This window comes from Eubalaena glacialis, chromosome 3 (genome assembly GCF_028564815.1).
Source record: "Eubalaena glacialis isolate mEubGla1 chromosome 3, mEubGla1.1.hap2.+ XY, whole genome shotgun sequence".
In the NCBI taxonomy this organism is placed as follows: Eukaryota; Metazoa; Chordata; class Mammalia; order Artiodactyla; family Balaenidae; genus Eubalaena; species Eubalaena glacialis.
Genome location: NC_083718.1, coordinates 190,593,716 through 190,607,980, shown reverse-complemented (window position 1 = coordinate 190,607,980; position 14,265 = coordinate 190,593,716). Strand labels below are relative to the sequence as shown.

At 61.1% G+C, this 14,265-nt stretch overlaps 1 protein-coding gene across 3 annotated transcripts in view; it reads left to right on the top strand.

Annotated features, from left to right (window-relative positions):
• Nucleotides 1-14,265, top strand: part of ESPN (espin) — a 30,736-nt gene that overhangs the window by 1,105 nt on the left and 15,366 nt on the right. For all 3 annotated transcript variants that reach the window (XM_061187149.1, XM_061187150.1, XM_061187148.1), the window contains exons 2-5: nucleotides 2,317-2,510; nucleotides 12,854-13,040; nucleotides 13,166-13,348; nucleotides 13,497-13,628. In XM_061187149.1, the coding sequence (XP_061043132.1) occupies nucleotides 2,317-2,510; nucleotides 12,854-13,040; nucleotides 13,166-13,348; nucleotides 13,497-13,628 (696 nt within the window). The remainder of the gene's footprint in view (nucleotides 1-2,316; nucleotides 2,511-12,853; nucleotides 13,041-13,165; nucleotides 13,349-13,496; nucleotides 13,629-14,265) is intronic.

Below are 14,265 nucleotides of genomic sequence, written 5' to 3'. Positions count from 1 at the left end.
CACGTGGTGGGGAGCGACAGGAGCTGCGTGGGCAAGGTGGCCAGGGGAGGCCCCTCTGAGGAGTGACGTCTGAAGGGAGTCTTGGCTGATGGGAGGGAAGTGGCCAGGTGATGACCAAGCCCAAGGAGCAGGAAGTACAAAGCCCTGAGGGGGACACATCTTGTCCTGTAGCAGGGACGGCAGGGAGGCGAGCATGTTTGCAGCGGGGTGAGGAAGGGAGAAGCCCACAGGGCCAGGTCCCAGAGGGTCTCATAGGCTGGCGTTAGGAATTTGCACGATACTCTGGTTGTAGGGCAAAGCCAGTGGAGGGAGGAACAGAACTGATTTCCCACTTACAAGGACCGCTGTGTTAACTGGATATAGAAGGAGAAGAAGCAGGGCCGACTCTGAGCTGGCTGGCTGTGTCATGGCGGTGCCCAGACCCCATCCCCCCACCTTTTGGCCTCAGGATGGCCAGGCCTCCCATCCCACCCTTCCTGGGAGGTGGCCCGGCCCCTTATCTCCGGGCTAGCTCTGTTATCAGGAGTTCCTGGCACATGGTCCCTGCCCACTCTTTTGGGAGGTGGCATGCCTCCCCGATCCCGGTGTCCAGCCTTGGCCAGAAGCCTCCCCAGCCACTGGAGAGGAGGTGGAGGAGCAGGCGGCCTTGTGCCCAGCTTATCAAGTCTCCCGTCCTCTCGCCCTGGAGGGCTTGGGTGCTGGGGGCGAAGTGTGTGTGTAGGGGGAGAATGACCTAGATCCGGGGCCCTGCTCAGCTCAGGGAGATAAGCAGCTTTAGGGTGCGGGCCATAGCACGTGAGGCTCCTGGGGCCTACGTAGCTGTTGGAGCCTTGGGGACAGGTCACAGGCCTGTGATTCTCTCCTTACTGCCACCCTCACCCAGAGGCCCAGAGCCATCAGGACCCCCTGGAGCCTCAGACCCACAGTCCCCAAGGCCAGTGGGAAGTGAGGGCCTTTCTCAAGAGCTGGGGTGCAGGGCATACTTCACTATGGGCCTGTCTGGGTCACCTCTAGCCAGCCTTGTCCCCTGGGCTCAGGAGGACAGACTACACCTGTCTCTGGTCTTCCCCAGGCATTCCACACACAGAGGAGTCTCAGCATTGTCCTCTGCTTCCTCTGGACTGTTTTCTCTGCCTCCCCTTCCTCCCTGCCTCTGTTCTTGCCCAACAGCCGATCTGTTTGCCCCCCACCCCATCTGTTTGCCCCCCACCCCGTATCCCCTAACTGTGACCTCCCCGTCATGCCCCTGGGCCCCATTCCCTCTGTCCCCTCTTTTCCCTGCATTTCTTAGAGGAGCTTCTCACGCTACTGAGATTCACCTTCCTTAAGCTCGGGGTCTCTCCAGCGCCCCCTGCCTCGGCCACACCTGTTCCCATGGTGCCCTCTCTCTGGGCGGGGGCGGGGGTGGGCATGCAGAGCAGCTTCCCTTCTCTGACCCCGGTAACCCGTGCCTGCCTCCACGGCTGCCCCACCCCCTTCCCCGTGCCCCTGCCCAGCTCCCTGCCCACCTCTCCATCACCCCACGTGCTTGGTGCTGGGAGCTCATTCTGTTCTAGAACTGGTGCCCACTCTCCCAAACTCCCAGCCTCTGAGTCCAGGCTTCTGGGTGTCTGTCCGTCTTGGCCTGCAGGTCACATAAACAGCATTTGCCAACCCCCTCCCGCAAGACACACACACACCTGGATGTTCACGGAAGACTCATTCAGCACCTAAACCATCGACCCGTCCCCTTTGGGGTGCCTGGGAGGGGTCTTGCCCAAGCCCTTCCCAGGGGCTGCCTCTATCCCACATGTACCACCACTGGCTTCTGCCCCGGCCCTGCCCACCAGTAGCCAGAGGCAAGGACATAGCCTGTTTGGGGCGGGGGGCTGCGAGCAGGGAGTCTGCTGGCGGTGGGGCAGTCCTCTGCACTGAGGTTGGGTCGTTGGAGATGTGTCAACCTGGAGGCCTCTTCCCTTGTGAGACCTGGGAAGGAGGAGAGGAAGGAGGCAGGGGGTGGGCGCAGGGGCTGCTCCCTGACCCCTGACAGCAGGGCCCAACAGCGCACTCTTCCTGGCCCAGCGGCTCCTTCAGGTGTTCCCCAAGCACCTGGGTGACAGGCAGGTGCTCCTGCTGGGGCGATGACAGGGTGCCCTGCAGCCTCAGAAAGCCCAGCATGGATGGCCCCGTGCTGCCGCTATGGACTGAGTTTCAAAGAGGGCCAGTTAGGTGCCCGAGGACAGAACTGCCCCAGTGGCTGGTGGGATGCAGGACGTGGTCTGAGCGAGGGATGGGGGCAGGGCCAGGCCTTAGGACTAACGGGCTCTCCTCCCACAGGACAGAGACAATTCTGGTGCCACAGTCCTGCATCTGGCTGCCCGCTTCGGCCACCCTGAGGTGGTGAACTGGCTGCTGCGTTACGGCGGTGGGGACCCCACCGTGGCCACAGACACGGGCGCCCTGCCTGTTCACTACGCCGCCGCCAAAGGAGACTTCCCCTCCCTGAGGCTTCTCGTCGGCCACCACCCTGAGTAAGGACCCTCCGCTTCAGGGGGCCTCTGGGTGGGGCGGGCCAGGGGTCTGGAGGGTGCCTGTAGTCGGCCGTGCGCCTCCAGCACGCCAGGGGAGTTAGTGCTTCTGGGCCATCCCCGTGGCCAGGGGCCTGGCCAGAGACAGCTCCCACCCAAGCTGAAAGTTCTCCCCTCCTGGTGGGCTGCCCACAGACACATGCCCCAGAGCCCTGCAAGCAGACCCTCCCCCAGTACGAGCTGCACTTGAGCTGCAGCGGCTGTGCATGCAGACCCCTTGCTCGTCTCCAGGATGCTTACAGCCTGCAGCAGGCGGCTCTCTGGCTCTGACCTGTGCTAATTTGCAAGACTGTCCTAAGTGGGGCGTAGGGATGAAGAGCATCTCCTGGACCCCCAGTCAAGAAGGAGGAGGAGCCACGTCAGTTATCCAGCAGTGATGGGAGAGGCCCCCTGCCCAGACCCCACCCTGCCTCCTGGGCCCTCAGCCCCCAGCCTGTCAGAGGGCAGCTTGTCCTCTCCTGTGGCCGGCAGCTCATTCCCACTCCCCAGGGGGATGGGGCTCCCGAACCTCCCCAGCCCTCGGCGAGCGGCTGGTCTGAGAACGCAGCTGAGCAGTAGTCTGGGCACGCCCCGGGGTGGGGTGGGGTGTGCAGAAGAATGGGGTTCACTGAGGATCATGGGAGTCGTGGGGAGGGGGTCCTGGGGGAGGGAGGGAGCCAGGTCTTAGGTGCACCCAGAGGGAGGCAGGGGTCCTGGGGGAAAGCCACCCAGACCCTGTCTGAGGGAGTGGGACATCAGTGGCCCTGGGGACCCAACAGACCGGGGCTCTGACTGGTGACCTTTGTCAGTTCAAGGGGGGTACCTGGGAAATAAGTGGTGACAGAGGACCCAGCCTCAGGAGGAGAGCAGTCACAAGGCGGGAGGGTCTGTCCTCACCCCTGGCTCCACTCCTAAGGGCGCCTGCCCGGCCACTGGGCACCAGGGAGCAGCAGGAGGCCAGCCTGGCCCCGTGGCCTGGTGGCAGGGTGGCTGCGTCTGGCAGCCCCTCGGGTGCAGGCATGCTGGTGTGGTTACAGAGCAGCTTAAAGCCCCCAGGCTGGGACCAGGACGGCTGAGCCTGGCTCGTTCTTGCTAAGCAAGGGGGTTCCCTGGTTTGATTCGTGGGAGACCAGCCAGGGGTCTCCTCACAGCCGTCCCTGCCAGAGGCCACTGGGCACCACTCTGGCGTGAATCCTCTACTCCTGGACAAGCTAGGGTCTGGGTGACACCAAAATCAGTGGGATTTCAAGGAGGAGGCCCCAAACACTCTCGAGTGCAGGCTCCCAACCTGCAGCCATCAGCACCCTGGGGGCCTGGTCCCAGACTCAACGTAGACTCCCCAGGTAGGGGCTGGGGCGCTGCCCCTGTGCATGTCCCCACCCCCCCACCCAGGTGGTTCTGACACCACCCCCTCACTTATCACTTATCACGGAGGGCACTGAGGCCCTAAGAGGAGAGAGACAGGCGGTGGTCATCCTCTCGCACCCGCCGGCCTCCCCCGTCACGCATGATGGGCCCCAGGAAGTCAGGCTGATGGCCATGCCAATTTAGCTCCAATGGTGTGAACTGAGGGGGCTCTGCCCCGCCCCGGGAAGTGCTGGTGGGGGGCAGGGGTGAAGCCCCAGGCTGGCCCCTGAGCCCCTCCTCCCTGAGAAGGCTGGGGCCTAGGATGAGCCTCCATGGGCTGCGGTTCCAGCCTTAGGAAGGCTCTGGCTGTGGTGGGGACACCCTCGAAGGCTCAGGGCCTGGGAGACCCTGATGCTCCCAGGCCAGGCTGTGGTGCTGGCCGTGATTGGGCCCTGGCGCCGACTCTGTGGCCAGATGGCCTGGGCTGATGAGCCACCAGCCCCCCGTGAATCTCAGGGAAGCGGACAGAGGCCTGGGGCTCCATTCCCACAGCGACGACGCGTGACCTGGCTGATAAGGAGGCACTTTTGTGTGATTGCCAGGCTGGGCTCAGGCAGGAGGGGGTGCTGGGAATTAAGGTAGGGCCTGCTGGTGGGGGGCTTTGGGGGCCAGTGCCCACACCCTAACTCGGAGGTAGCGACTCCTGCCCCTCAAGGGTGGGGACCCCAGGGCTGGGAGCTGGGGAGGCGCAGAGGTGCAGGCTGCCCCAGGCCGCAGGGTGCAATCAGGGGACCTAGGCAGCCTGGCTTTAGAGGCCGCCGTAGCCCCGCTCTCCTGAGCCTCCCTGGCCTGCTGTGAAACACTGTGAATTATTCACAAGGGCTCAGCTCTCCCTGGCGGCAGGTGATGGAGGGAGAGCTCCTACCGGTGGGAAACCCGATCCTGCCCGGGAGGCTGTGGGCAGCCATGATCTGTGGCCATGACAAGCTACAGAGGGGCAGGAGGGCTGGGCGGCCTCGGGGGAGGGCCCAGCTAATGCTGGGCTGCACCTTGGGGAATTAGAAAGGACTGCAGGAATGGCCTGTACCCTCCCACCCCTCCTCCAGTCTCTCCCCGTCCACTGGGCAAGTCCTCCCAGAGGCGGAGGAATTGCCACCGTGACCTCAGGGGCTGCTGCCCCATGGGACCCGCCCTCTGAGCCCCCTGGGGAAAAGAGTCCTTCAGCTAGAGGCACGGGGGCTGGCAGGAGCTGGGCTGGGGCTGCTTCAGGCCCTGGGTCTGAGGGAGGCAGAGTCAGGAGGGTCAGCCCTCCTGGCCAGGAGCTCTGGTGGCTGGTGGAGCAGAGCCACGAGTCCACATCCCCATTTGGGGCTCAGAAGGGACGAGGAGCAGGTAGCCCTCAGAGCTCCTGACCATCCAGCCAGCAGGGTCCTGGGGCCCAGGAACCATCTCATGCCTCGACCATGTGCTTGCTGGGGCCTCAGTAACCAGAGGGGAGCCCTGGGGCTCAGCTGGGACCCTTAGGCCTGAGCACTGAGGCTGGGGAGGGTTGGGGGCAGGGCTCCAGGCCTTTCCTTCCTCCTGGGGCCCCACCGTGGTCTACCAGTCATAGAGAGCTGGAAAACCAGTCTGCGCAAAGGTTTCGGACCAGCTCCCACCTGCTGAATGCCTACTAGGGATCTGACACCAAGCAGTAGTCTGAGCCTCACCCTAGGCAGTAGCTCTATAATCAGCCCATTTTACAGATTGACTCATCCAACTAATGTTTCTTGAGCACCTGCTCTGGGCCAGGCAATATTCCAAGTGTCAGGGATACATCGGTGAACCAAACAGACAAATGTCCCTGCCTCATGGTGCTGCAGATACAGAAATGGTGTCTCCGAGAGGCTAACTGACCACCCGGGGTCCCACCAGCTCCCTGTGTGGCCTTGGCCAAACTGCACCTCCTCTCTGGGTCTGTCTCCCATTCCTGGGCCAGGCGCTCATCTCTGAGGGTCTTTTCAAGTTCACCTGGGTGGCCCCCTTTTCCTTCCTTAGTGCCAAGCCTCATGGAGCCTGGCTGCTCCTGGGGCCCCGTTCAGGGAAGGGCTTCAGGCAGCCCCTGCCTTGAACAGGAAACCTTAGCTGCTCACCTGTTAGGGAGCCCCAGGCCTATGGCTCAGCTCCCCCTTAGAAGGCCTGGGCCTGGGGCTGCCCTTCCCTGCCGGGCACTTGTTGGTGTTTGCTGAGGTCCCCTGGGCAGCAGGGCCTGGGGGGAGCCACACTGGCACACTGGGGGCCCTGACCCAGGTGGAGGCTCTGAGAAAGGAGGGGCCTGGTGGGGTCATGAGAAGCCCCTCTCAGTGGGGACAGCCTTCACCTCCACCGGTAAGTCCTGGTCCAAGCCTGTCATGTCACTGGGGCCCCAGCTGGCCTCTCTGCCCTCCCCCTGCCCACTTCCTGTCTGGCTGTGCCCACCTGGGAGACCACAAGTCAGATCCCTGGACCGGGCAGCGGCTCCTCTCTCACGGACAGGGAAGGCTGCTTCCTTACAGCAGCCCAGAGGCCCTCCTCGCTCTGGCACCCCCATACCTGACCTCCAGCTGCGCCCTAATCACCTCCTCTACTCTACCTCCTGGGCTTCCTTGCTGCTCCTGCCCTCCGACCTTTGGCCTTTGTACAGGCCATTCCCACTGCCTCACTCTCTTCCCCAGAGAGCCCAAAGCCGCTCCCTCCTCCCCTTCAAGTCTTTGCTCCATCTCCGCTTCTCAGTAAGGCCGGCCCCACGCCTCCTTCAGATCATCACCCGCCTGAAGAAGACACACGCCCTCCCTCCCAGTCTTCGTCTCCCACCTCATTTCCCGCACCCTCCCTCCCAGTCTTCCTCTCCCACCTCATTTCCCGCACCCTCCCTCCCAGTCTTCCTCTCCCGCCTTATTTCCACACGCCCTCCCTCCCAGCCTTCCTCTCCCGCCTCATTTCCCGCACCCTCCCTCCCAGTCTTCCTCTCCCGCCTCATTTCCCGCACCCTCCTCATTACCTGGCATTACTTTCTGTGCATCTCAGCACATCCTCTTACCGTCTGTCTCCCCGGGCAATGAGAGCATCTCTTTTTCTTCTACATCCTGTATGCCCAGTGCCTGATACTCAGTAAATACTCACTGAAGGACTGAGGAGTCTGGGATCCCTGGGTCTTGTCCGGCCCTGCAAGCAGCTCACTGCCCGTGACCTCAGACGGAACTCCCTTCTGGGCCTCCCAGGGCCCGTCTGGCAAATGGACCAGCTGAGGCCACGTGCGAGGCGGCATCACAGAGCTCCGGGCCTGGCTGCCCGTCTCGCTCACCCCCACATTTATCCACTCAACAACTAGCATCCACATGTACCCTAAGTGCCCAGCCCCGCTAGCGTTAGGGATGTAGTGAGTCCTCACGACTTCATGGAGCCAACTTGGGGGTCTCCCAGGGGCAAAGAAGGAGCCACGTCAAGAGCACGTGTACACGCAGAGACGTTCTTATTTTCCAGTGTGTCAGGGTGTGTCCGGCAGCCCTGGTGGAACCAAGCTTGAGAGGGCAGGTCTCCACTGTTTTCAAGCTCTGCCCCGCCCTGGCCTGTGGCAGCCTCGTGATATGTATCCCTGGAATGCATGAAAAAAGTGCCAAGACAATTCAAGAGGGACAAGTGCTATGAAGTGAAACGGAGTATTCGTAGGAAGTGGTTGGGGGGTTTCTTTAAATTGAGGGGGTCCAGGAAGGCCCCACTGAGGAGGTGAGAGCTGAATGGGAGAGGACCAGCCATGCCAAGACCTGGCCTGGGAGCGTTGCAGGTGGAACTGGCCGGGGCAGAGGCCTGAGGGGGGATCCCGCTTGGCTTCATCGCGAGCCAGGAGGGCCTGGAAGGCTGGGAGAATTGCAGACCAGTGAAGGCTTCTGGGGATATTCCAGGCTTGCTGATGGATTGGGTGTAAAGCTGACTGTTCTAGAATCTTCCTTAAATCAGGGCTGCATTGCTTCACTGGGCCAGGCCTCATTTGGGTTCATTTCAAATAAGTCAGGAGGCGTGATTAGAGGATAAGAGAGGTAGAACCGCCAAAGGCTCCGAGTCTTTGTTCAGAGCGGGACTTACCTCACAGCCAGAACTAATCCTTGTGGAGATCATCCCCTGCCAGACCTCCCTTGGGGCAGAAATGATTGCCAGTGGGGAGGGCCACTGGAAATGCTGTTCTTTGACCGGAGTCTGCTTCTGTGGGCAGATCACTCCTTGTTTCCTAGTGGCAACGGTCACAGTAAGGTGGCACCAATCTTGGACGGAGATTTCTATCAAATGTTTACGAGCATTCCATGTTTCTTTTGTGTCATCAGGATGACTTGCTTAATAGTTATAGTTTGTCTATATCATCTTTGTTCCCAAGAGGAAGAAAAGTATCATGATTTATGTGATGGTTGCTAGGGAGACTCAGACTTATAAAGAACTCAAGGGTCAAGTGTTACCAAAGACTCCTAGAGCTTGGACTCAAGGGAGGGTGGCCTGGTGTCCTTTACTGAAATGGGGACAGTAAGGGGGGAAGGTAGTTTGAGGGAGAGTGTGGAGAGATTTGCTCCATGTAAAGGCAGGTAAAGGGGAAATTCCCTGGCGGTCCAGTGGTTAGGACTCCTTGCTTTCACTGCCAAGGGCGCGGGTCGATCCCTGGTCGGGGAACTAAGACCCCGAAAGCTGCGTGGCATGGCCAAAAAATTTTTTTAATTAAAAGAAAAAAAGGCAAGTAAAATTCAAGAAGCTGCTCAATGCACAGATGGATGAGTGAGCTGTGAGCTGACGTAGGGGCCGCATGTACTCCAGGACCAAGCTGGGGGGATGGGCAGCATTGGGAACAGGTGACCTTTAACCCTGGGAAGTAGGTGACCTCACCAGGGGCAGAGTGTGTTTAGAAAGGAGGTCCTGGGGCACCCCAACATTTGGAGATTGGGCAAGGGTCGAGGGCCCATCGAGGGAGGCTGAGAAGGCCTGGTGTGTGCCTGTCCGTAGCCAAGAGGAGCAGGTGTTCAGCGGGGTGAGGGGCGCCTGTTAGGGTGTGGCCACGTCAGTCGAGGCTGGTGGCGTGGAGGTGACGGTGTGGAGGCCCAGGGGACGGGTGAGGGGGCTGGCGGGTCAGGCTGTGGCAGCGGTACCAGGAAGCCAAGCCCTGCCTTCCCTGGGAGGAACCTTGCAATTTTCAAAGATTCCTCTTCTGTCTCTCACAAGAGGCTTGGAGAGGCAACAGTTGTGATGCCCATTTGCCATATGTGGAAACTGAGGCTGCGGGGGGGCTAGAGGACGCCCCAGGGCCCTGCACAGTGAGCCACAGAGTTGGGGTGGTGGGTGGAGGCCAGGGCTAAGGGCAGGGGCTGGGACTGGACCAGTCACCCATGGCGCCACTATGGCTAGAACTCCATGGGCTGGAGCCGGGCAGGTCCTGAGGCCAGAGGTCTCCCGAGACCCCATCCCTCTGCTCTAGGCAGCGACTCTCTGCAGCAGAAATGCCGCCCGGCCTGACCCGTGCTTGTTGGGGCCTGGACACCCCAGGTCAGCAGTGCCCTCACAGAGGCACAGGGAGGAAGGATCCTAAAATACAGCGACGGCGCCAGGCCCTGCTGGGGGCTCTGCAAGCATGTCTCAGCGACGATCATTCTCCCCACTCGTGGACGGCTTTGTGAACAGAGGTGGGAAGCAAGACACCACTTGTGGGTGGCACACACGCCAGGTCCTTCTCACACCGGGTCCCGCTCTGCCTCTCAAGTGATCCTAGCCCTCTGTGCCTCAGTTTCCTCATCTGTAAAAGGGGAACGATGCGGACACCTACCGGGTAAGGTCTTTAGGAGGACTAGACAGAGAGCATGTGTGCTGTGTGCGTCCCAGTGCTTGGCGCAGAGCAGAGCAGTTCGGTAGGTGGTACCCACTGTCACTGTCACCCGTTATCGTCATCGTCCCAGTGCTTGGCGCAGAGCAGAGCAGTTCGGTAGGTGGTACCCACTGTCACTGTCACCCGTTACCGTCACCTCTACTACTATATAAATTCACTCTCTCGCCATCTAAATTCATTAATTTAAAGACTAGTGTTGGGAATTCCCTGGCGGTCCAGTGGTTAGGACTTGGCGCTTTCACTGCCAGGGCCCGGGTTCAATCCCTGGTCAGGGAACTAGGATCCCACAAGCGCCGCCAAAAAAAAAAGGATGAAATTCATTAATTTACTTTGTTCCTGTGCTCATTCATGTATATATATGTTTTTTATCTTTTGGCCGCGCTGCACAGCATATGGGATCTTAGTTCCCCAACCAGGGATTGAACCTGCACTCCCTGCATTGGAAGCGTGGAGTCTTAACCACTGGACCGCCAAGGAAGTCCCTCCTCCATATTTTTAGAGTTTACCCGAGTGAGTTTGAGGGTGCCCATTCTTCCTGCCTCCAGGTCGACACAGAAGAAAGGAACAAGACCAGGACCCCCTTTCCCACCCCAGCTCATCAGCGAACCTGCCCCTTATTCTGGGGTCTCCCAGGCTGGGGGCTGTGACTCCTGAATGGGTTACTGAGCGCTCACTCCGTACCAGGGACGCCAACCGGGGTTGTCAGCCAGTGGCCTGGCAGGAGGCTGTGAGCACAGCTTCCCCCTCCTGCTCGGCTCCTGCCCTGTGCCAGCTTATCAGACCTTCTGAGACCTCCTCAGGCTGGCTGGGCACCCGTGGGTCATGGATCCCAGCCAGGCGGGGTGGCCTGGGAGAACAGGGCTGCCGGCAGATCCAGCGCCCTGAGCTGTGTACACTGCCTCAGGCCTCCCCCGAGACAGCCCGGTGGGCCCTGGGCGGTGGCCCCTCCAGTCTCCGAGCCCCAGGACCCCAGCACTCACTGCGCCTTGGTTACGGGGTGAATAATTCAGGCCATCGAGTGTCGGTCATGAAATATTAAACGGGCCGTTCCTGACGCACCAGCTTGTGAAGGTGGGAGGGGGGCAATGCTGGCACCGGGGCGTGGAGGCCGGTGGCTGAGAGCCAGCGTGTTCCTGAGGTGCGGCGTGTGGGCGCGACCCTGTCTGCCGCTGTGCGCCGTGCTCGGCACGCCGCTGCGCCCCCGACGCGGGTCGGGTAGTGGCAGGCAGCCGGGCACCGTCCCAGACTCGGTGTCAGCCCCGAAGTGGCAGCTCTGTGTCTGAGGAGGGGGTGTTCCCACGTCGGGAGGACGGAGAGAGCTGGGGCTGCGTGCCTGGTGGGCGCTGCAGGCCGCTTGGGGTCAGGGGTCAGGGAAGTGGACAGGGCTGGGGCTTTAGGGACAGGGAGAAGTCAGACGGGAGGGTCCGAGGGCTGTGTGAGAGCGAGGGGCCGGGTCGTGGGTGGCTGACAAGAGCGTGGGTGAGGGGGAAGATGGAGGAGGAGTGGGTGGCCTGGTGCCCACGTTACCGTACACGCGGCTGGCACTTAGATGAGGGACGGAGGGCGTGGACGGTGGGGGTGGAGCGTGTGATCGAGGCCGTGAGCAAATAGATGGGAGAGGCGGGTGGGTGGGAGGATATGAAGGCGGACGAAGAACTGCGCTTCCTGGGGCCCAGAGGGCTGATCCAGCCCAGAGGGACTCAGCTCCTACTCCCCACCCCGCACCCGCTGTGTCCTAGACCCGCTGCGAGCTCCTCTGTCTGGGCCTAGATTGTGGCCCCACCTAGTGCCTGTATCTGGTAACTGCACCCTGGCATCCACACCCATTGTGAAGTCAGAAAAACTGAGGCTAAGCCAGTGGCAGGGACAGCTTCCCTATTTCCCAGCAGCACTCTACTTCATGGGACTGATTCCCCAGTTAGGACCCTTCTGTGGGAGCTGGGGAGCAGGGATGAGGGGCAGTGACAGCTGCAAGCTAGGCCCGAGGGAAGGCTGAGGGAGTGAAGACGTGGAATGGCCCTTCCCCCAATCCCTCTCCTCGCTCCCTTCGTTCCTGCTGTGCGTCTGGGCCTGCATCACGCAGACGGATTGTGCTCAAATGCCACTTACCAGCTGTGTGACCTTTGGCAAGTCACAGCCCCTGAGCCTCAATTGCCCCACTGCAAAATGGGGATGACAGTAGGACCTAAGTTAGGACGTGCAGTGAGGACCTGCGTGCTAGTGTCGTAGCGCATGGGAGGTGCTCAGTGGACGGCGGCACCTGTCGTGTTGCCAGGCTGATGACAACCACAACCAGAATACTCCACTGAATTTTAATTTCAGATAAACAACAAATAATGGTTTAGTATATGCACATCCCATGCCACATTGGGGGTAGACTTACACTAGAAAATTATTTGTTGTTTATCTGAAATTCAGATTGTAACTGGGCATCCTGTGTGTTATCTGGTGACACTACCACTCTGCCTTCTGGGAATTCAGTCTTCTGGGGGAGGCACAGGCCAAAATAAGTTATGATCGAGCATGACAGGTGGCCCATGGAGTGAGCCCAGGGCAGTATGAGGCACAGAGGTGGGAAGGGACTGTTCTGCTGGAGAAATCAGGGCAGGCCTCATGAAGGAGGGATCTGTACCGAGTCTTCAAGAGAGACGGGAAGGGCATTCCAGACAGAGGGGGGACATGATCAAAGGCACAGAGGTCCGACAGCAGATGTGAGGACTCACACTGACTGTGGGTCAGTGTGGCTGAAAAGGTAGGGGGAGGCCAGGTCACCACATCCCTGTAGACCTTGGTAAAAAGGTGTGCTATTTACTGAGGGCAGAGACTAGCTCAGTCAGATGTGCATTGCAGAAAGAAGGCTGCCGGGGGGAGGTGGGGAGCAAGCCAGAGGGCCCCCCCCCCCACCCAGGGAGGCTGGCACAAGACTGAGTCCAGAGGGAGTTGGGCAGCCGGGCCCAGCCACTAGGTTTTTCTCCAACCCACCCTCCCAGCCCTCCAGAGCTCCCCGGAAGCGGGCGAGGGGTGAAGAAAGCTTTGGAGGGGGACGGGCACTGAGAGCCCACGGTGGGTGCTGCGTCTTCCGCAGGGGAGTGAATGCCCAAACCAAGAACGGTGCCACGCCCCTGTACCTGGCGTGCCAGGAGGGCCACCTGGAGGTGACGCAGTACCTGGTGCAGGAGTGCGGCGCGGACCCGCACCTGCGCGCCCACGACGGCATGACCCCGCTGCACGCCGCGGCGCAGATGGGCCACAGCCCAGTCATCGTGTGGCTGGTGAGCTCCGGGACAGGTCGGGGTTGGGGCCCGGGAGAGGCGGGGCCTGTACGGGACGGGGGCGGGGCCAAGAGGGGCCTGGGCCCAGCCCCCGCCCCTCTGTGCCCCGTCCCCTCCCCCCCCAGGTGAGCTGCACCGACGTGAGCCTGTCGGAGCAGGACAAGGACGGCGCCACGGCCATGCATTTCGCGGCGAGCCGCGGTCACGCCAAAGTGCTCAGCTGGCTCCTGCTGCACGGCGGCGAGATCTCGGCCGACCTGTGGGGCGGGACCCCGCTGCATGACGCCGCCGAGAACGGGGAGCTGGAGGTGAGGGCGGGCCGGGGGCGTGGCCGGGAGGCCGGGCGAGCACGGGAGGGGCGGGCGCCCTCTGCTGGCGCCGCGCTCTCAGCACAGCGCTGCCCCGGCGCCAGGGTCCTGGCTGTCGGCCGGGGGTCCTCACTGCGCGCCCCTGCAGTGCTGCCAGATCCTGGTAGTGAACGGCGCGGAGCTGGACGTCCGCGACCGCGACGGGTACACGGCCGCCGACCTCGCGGACTACAACGGCCACAGCCACTGCACCCGCTACCTGCGCACCGTGGAGAACCTGGTACGCCCCGGGCGCTGCTCCCCCGCGTTATTGCATTACCCCCACAGCTTGCCCCCACCTCCCCGCAGGGGTAGGTGTTGTTACCCTTTTTACCACGGAGGAAGCTGAGGTTCAGGGAAGTGAAGCCCCTTGCCCGGGGTCACACGAGTAAGTGCCCTAGATCACTACCCCACATGACCTCTCAGGCCAGAACCACTGACCACTGGGGAGTGAGGGTGTGCGGGCAGAAATGTCGAGGGAAGGAGGACCAGCCTCGTCCTGATGAGAACCAAGGCTCGGAGAAACAACGACACTTAACACACCAGTGGGAACAGTAAAGTGCATTCACCTGCCCACAGGTATTAATTAGCTCATTTAACTCTCACCACCACACTCTGAGGCAGGGAGTGCTCGTATCCCCATTTCACAGGTGGGTAAACTGAGTCTTGGGGAGACCCAATCACCCAATCATTAAATGGTGGAGCCCTGGTGTCCAGGCCTGGAGCTACCTCTCTTCACCACTACTCTGTATGTTTGCTCACTGTGTGGCTACTTCATAATTGAAAACCTGTGTTACTCTTTTCAAATTATTTTATTATGGTTACAAAGCCATGAAGGAACCCACTGGGACTTGAGCGCAGATGTGGGTGGCTCCCAG